This window comes from Heptranchias perlo, chromosome 5 (genome assembly GCF_035084215.1).
Source record: "Heptranchias perlo isolate sHepPer1 chromosome 5, sHepPer1.hap1, whole genome shotgun sequence".
In the NCBI taxonomy this organism is placed as follows: Eukaryota; Metazoa; Chordata; class Chondrichthyes; order Hexanchiformes; family Hexanchidae; genus Heptranchias; species Heptranchias perlo.
Window position 1 is genome coordinate 22,626,307 of NC_090329.1, and position 6,000 is coordinate 22,632,306.

Genomic DNA, 6,000 nt, shown 5'->3' on the forward strand with positions numbered 1-6,000 from the left:
CCACTGGTTCCTGCACCCCAGTTGCCTTTGAGTCAGAAGGTCATGGGTTCAAGCCCACTCCAGAGACTTGAGCACATAATCCTGGCTAACACTCACAATGCAGTACTGAGGGAGTGCTGCACTGTCGGAGGTGCCGTCTTTCGGATGAGATATTAATCCGAGGCCCCGTTCCCCTCTCAGGTGGACGTACAAGATCCCATGGCACTATTTTGAGGAAGAGCAGGGGAGTTCTCCTTGGTGTCCTGGCCAATATTTATCCCTCAACCTATATCACTGAAACAGATTATCTGGTCATTATCACATTGCTGTTGTGGGACCTTGCTGTGCGTAAATTGGCTGCTGCGTTTCCTACATTACAACAGTGACTACACTTCAGAAGTACTTCATTGGCTGTGAAGCACTTTGGGACTTCCTGAGATCGTGAAAGGCACTATATAAATGCCAGTTATTTTTCCCAATGACTGCCCAACAGATAAACATAACTTGCCAGCCATTTTGCCACAGACAGTATGAAAGATTCACTTTTTCCCCAGATCTTAAGACTTGTTGCAGGTCTGATCGGGGCCTGTAAAAGTGCAGCGCATTTTCATTTTTCGGTGAGTTTTAAGCACGCCCTTCGAACACACTGATGTCGTGGGTCGGAGGAGAGCCGGAGGCAGCTCCCAAGGTAGGTTCAGGAGAGAGCGTTGTCAGGTTGCTCCCCCGAACCCCAGCCAGTAATACCATAGGCCCTTAAAAGTGTACATGGTGAATGGACTAGATCCTCTATGGGGTTGCCAACTCTCCAGGATTGCCCTGGAGTCTTCAGGAATTGAAAAATTGGAGTTAAGAAGCACCAAGGGGCAGAAAACACTGGTGGAGTTGTCTATAGGTCTCCAAACAATAGTGGTTATGTGGGGGATGGGTTCAAACAGGAAATTAGAGATGCATGTAACAAGGGTACTACAGTAATCATGGGTGATTTAATCTGCATATAGACTGGCCAAACTAAATTAGCAATAATACAGTGGAGGATGAATTCCTGGAGTGTGTATGAGATGGTTTTTTAGACCAGTACGTTGAGGAGCCAACCAGGGAACAGGCTATCCTAGATTGGGTATTGTGCAATGAGAAGGGGTTAATTAATAATCTTGTTGTGCGGGGTCCTTTAGGGAAGAGTGACCATAACATGATAGAATTCTTCATTAAGATGGAAAGTGAAGTAGTCCAATCCGAAACTAGGGTCCTAAATTTAAACAAAGGAAATTATAAAGGTATGAGGAGTGAGTTGGCTATGATAGATTGGGAAGCTTCATTAAAAGGCATGACGGTGGATAGGCAATGGCTAACATTTAAGGAACGAATGCGTGTATTGCAACAATTATACATTCCTTTCTGGCGCAAAAACACAAAAGGAAAAGGGGCCCGACCATGGCTAACAAAAGAAATTAAGGATAGTATTAGATCCAAAGAGGAGTTATATAAAGTTGCCAGAAAAAGTAGCAAGCCTGAGGATTGGGAGCAGTTTAGAATTCAGCAAAAAAGGACCAAGAGATTGATTAAGAGGGGAAAAATAGAGTACGAGAGTAAACTTGCAAGGAACATAAACGTGGACTGTAAAAGCTTCTACAAGTATGTAAAAAGAAAAAGATTAGTGAAGACAAATGTAGGTCCCTTACCGTCAGAAACGGGAGAATTTATAATGGGGAACAGGGAAATGGCAGAGCAATTAAACAAATACTTTGGTTCTGTCTTCACGGAAGAGGACACAAATAACTTCCCAGAAATGCTAGGGAAACAAGGGACTAGTGAGAAGGAGGAATTAAAGGAAATTAGCATTAGTAAAAAAAGTGCTGGAGAAATTAATGGGACTGAAAAACGATAAATCCCCAGGACCTGATAATCTGCATCCCAGAGTACTAAAAGAGGTAGCCATGGAAATAGTGGGTGCATTAGTTGTCATCTTCCAAAATTCTGTAGATTATGGAACAGATCCTGCAGATTGGAGGGTGGCAAATGTAACCACACTATTTAAAAAAGGAGGGAGAGAGAAAACAGGGAACTACAGACCGGTTAGCCTAACATCAGTAGTAGGGAAAATGCTAGAGTCTATTATAAAGGATGTGATAACAGGACACTTAGAAAATATCAACGGGATTAGACAAAGTCAACATGGATTTATGAAAGGGAAATCATGTTTGACAAACCTACTGGAGTTTTTTGAGGATGTAACTGGTAGAATTGATAAGGGAGAACCAGTGGATGTGGTTTAATTGGATTTTCAGAAGGCCTTTGATAAAGTCCCACATAAGAGGTTAGTGTGCAAAATTAAAGCACATGGGATTGGTGGTAATATACTGGCATGGATTGAAAACTGGTTAACAGTCAGGAAACAGAGAGTAGGAATAAATGGGTCTTTATCGGGGTTGCAGGCAGTGACTAGTGGGGTACTGCTGGGATCAGTGCTTGGGCCCCAGCTATTCACAATATAGATCAATGATTTTGATGAGGGAACCAAATGTAATATTTCCAAGTTTGCCGACAACACAAAACTAGGTGGGATCGTGAGTTGTGTGGAGGATGCAAAGAGGCTTCAAGGCGATTTAGACAAATTGAGTGAGTGGGCAAATACATGGCAGATGCAGTATAGTGTGGATAAATGTGATGTTATCCACTTCGGAAGGAAAAACAGAAAGGCAGAGTATTATTTAAATGGTGATAGATTGGGGAATGTTGATGCACAAAGGGACCTGGGTGTCCTTGTACACCAGTCACTGAAAGCAAACATGCAGGTGCAGCAAGCAGTTAGGAAGGCAAATGGTATGTTGTCCTTCATTGCAAGAGGATTTGAGTACAGGAGCAAGGATGTCTTACTGCAGTTATACAGGGCCTTGGTGAGACCACACCTGGAGTATTGTGTGCGGTTTTGGTCTCCTTACCTAAGAAAGGATATACTTGCCATAGAGGGAGTGCAGTGAAGGTTCACCAGACTGATCCCTGGGATGGCAAGACTGTCATATGAGGAGAGGTTGGGTCGACTCGGCCTGTATTCACTCGAGTTTAGAAGAATGAGAGTGGATCTCATTGAAACATATAAAATTCTGACAGGGCTAGACAGACTGGATGCAGGGAGGATGTTTCCCCTGGCTGGAGGGTCTAGAACGAGGGGTCACAGTCTCAGGATACGGTGTAGGACATTTAGGACTGAGATGAGGAGAAATTTCTTCACTCAGAGGGTGGTGAACCTGTGGAATTCTCTACCACAGAAGGCTGTGGAGGCCAAGTCACTGAATATATTTAAGAAGGAGCTAAATAGATTTCTAGACACAAAAGGCATCAAGGGGTATGGGGAGAGAGCAGGAATATGGTATTGAGATAGAGGATCAGCCATGATCATATTGAGTGGTGGAGCAGGCTCGAAGGGCCAAATGGCCTACTCCTGCTCCTATTTTCTATGTTTCTATGTTTCTGTTAATCTCCCAGACACTGCTGGGAGCAAAAACACGGGAGAGAAATCATAGAGACATTAAAACAAATTGTGTTTTTTAAAAATTTTCTTTGAACACTTTTGTTTACTGGTTCTAAAGATATCAGAGATGGGAATAAAGGCTGTTAGCTGTGGGAGGTCGGGGCACCGCAAAGATGGACGCATTGGGCGACCAATGGCGGGCATGTGGGGGCAGGGCACCTCGAGGATAGACGTGTCGGGCGACCAATGGTGGAAGTCTGGGGACGGGGCGGTTGGAAGCGGGAGGGTCATTTGATGAAACCTCCAGGAATACGTCCAACCAGAGTTGGCAACCCCCTAATCCTCTATAGAATGTTGGTTCCAACATTGCTCGTTGCCATGGCCCACATGGAACTTTTCAACAGATTGTCACTGAAATTTTTTGTTCAGAAGAATGTTTCCCTGAACTTAAAAACTGTCAACAGCTGAAAGAATTTTTGGAGCAGGAAAAGAGCAACTAGGCCCATAAAAGCCTGACCCTTTCCTCATAGCAACAACAACTTGCATTTATATAGCGCCTTTAAAGTAGTAAAAAAACGCCCTAGGGTGCTTCACAGGAGCGATTATCAGACAAACTTTGACAGTGAACCACAAGAGGAAATATTAGGGCAGGTGACCAAAAGCTTGGTCAAAGTGGTAGGTTTTAAGGAGCATCTTAAAGGTGGAGAGAGAGATAGAAAGGTTTAGGGAGGGAATTCCAGAGCTGTCATAGGCTGATTTTCAGCCTTCTTGCCTTTCTCTCTCTGCAGCGTAAATCGGAGGAATACAGCCATAAAGTCGACATCTTTGCACTGGGGCTGATTTTCTTTGAGCTTCTGTGGATACGTCTTGGGACTGCATCGGAAAAAGCCATGGTACGTCAGTCATTTGTACATGGGGTGGGGGGGGCGGTGGCTGACCATTGGTGGCCCTTCCCCTGCAAGACCAGCAGCAAAGGTGAGACCAGACGCCTAGTACCTGGGGCTCCCTGGGCCTCGGAGTTCCCATATCCCCAGCCTAGGAAAGGAGCAGGTCGGGTGAACGTGGGGGCTGCATTGAGGGGGGTCCAGACCAGTGGCCCTGCTCGACCCCCCCCCCCCCACCCCCGGAATGCTGGTAATACCTGCACAGTACAGCAAGGGCAAGAGTTCAGGAGAGGTACAATATGGCCACCTGTCCAGCACAATCATAATGAGACACGCCTTCAGTATCCTGGAACCATGATCCCAATGCTTGGATCGGAGATGTTTGTAGCTGAGTCAAGGCCTGTAAACTTGTTGCTAGCGACTGTGTCCTCCTAACTGTACCTGGCTGAGGAGTCCCAGGTCCAATCCTTGGCCTATGCTTAAATAGCCTTTCGACCAAGATGACCATTGGGTATCAGCACCCCAAGGTTCGGGATGGGAACGTGGTCCTTATCGCTCCCGAGCAGCCTCGATTGGATGTGCGGGCATGTGGATGAGGCAGGGTTGGGCTTTGCTCTGATGCCCTCTGCAGTCCCTACATTCCAGGCACAGTCCCCTAGGAGAGATCCCTGGGGGATGGATAACTGTACTGAGGGGAGATAAGTTGGTGAGAAAAGAAATAAAATAGAAGAATTATCAGTTGCTGCCATTGATGTCTATTTTTGGTTTATTTAGAAATGGGAAGACATTCGAAACAGCAGGTTTCCATCGCCGTTTGAGGAAACATACCTCACCCAGGTAACAGTGCGACATTTAAGCTTAATCTAGGACCGCTGTTTCTGTTGCCTGGTCCATGGACAGTTGATGCTAAAACTGTTTTGTGTCTCTCGCCCTCAGAGCTTCTTAATTCGAAAAATGCTTTGTGAAGATGCAAGTGCGAGACCAGAGGCAGACACCATAAAACGGAGACTGGAATTGGGATGTGAGCAGGAATCAAAAACCATTTAAAGAAATCGGAACCGAGGAGACACCTCCCAGTTAACAAGCTAGGATTGGGAATACAATCAGTTAGCGTCTGCTTTTTAAGAAAAAATCCTATCACGTAATCGTTGAAATTCACTTTTAATACTGTCACAATCTATGCATTATCACTTTGTCAGTTCCAGTAAGCTATGGTTAATGTGTAGCCCGATCGTGGAGCAGTAATAAGGGTCTAGTTTTTGAACCAATGTCACAAGGGCCAGGTCAGTTACACTACAATTTGAATGTTATGTGGGGTATCACATCCATAGGCCCTGGAATTCTACAGAGATTCTCCTAATGTCCAGCTGTATGGTGTTTCACAATCTCAGGACGACCCAAAGCTCTTTACAGCCAATGAAGTACTGTTTTGAAGTGCGTTCACTGTTGTAATTTAGGAAACGTTGCAGCCAATTTGCGCACAGCAAGATCCCACAAACAGCAATGTGATAATGACCAGATAATCTGTTAGTGATGTTGGTTGAGGGATAAATATTGGTCAGTGCCATTTTGTCACTGGTAACTCTGAATATATTTTCTCAGTCTTTCAAAATGCAACAGTTTCTATCCAGGGGATACAAACTGAATGAGGAACCAAGCATAGTTAAA

At 44.9% G+C, this 6,000-nt stretch overlaps 1 protein-coding gene across 2 annotated transcripts in view; it reads left to right on the forward strand.

Annotated features, from left to right (window-relative positions):
• Positions 1 to 5,766, forward strand: part of eif2ak2 (eukaryotic translation initiation factor 2-alpha kinase 2) — a 59,679-nt gene extending 53,913 nt beyond the window's left edge. For both annotated transcript variants that reach the window (XM_067983728.1, XM_067983729.1), the window contains exons 20-22: positions 4,237 to 4,341; positions 5,107 to 5,169; positions 5,269 to 5,766. In XM_067983728.1, coding sequence (XP_067839829.1) covers positions 4,237 to 4,341; positions 5,107 to 5,169; positions 5,269 to 5,379 — 279 coding nt within the window. In that variant the 3' untranslated portion in view covers positions 5,380 to 5,766. The remainder of the gene's footprint in view (positions 1 to 4,236; positions 4,342 to 5,106; positions 5,170 to 5,268) is intronic.
• The last annotated feature ends 234 nt before the right edge of the window (positions 5,767 to 6,000 follow it).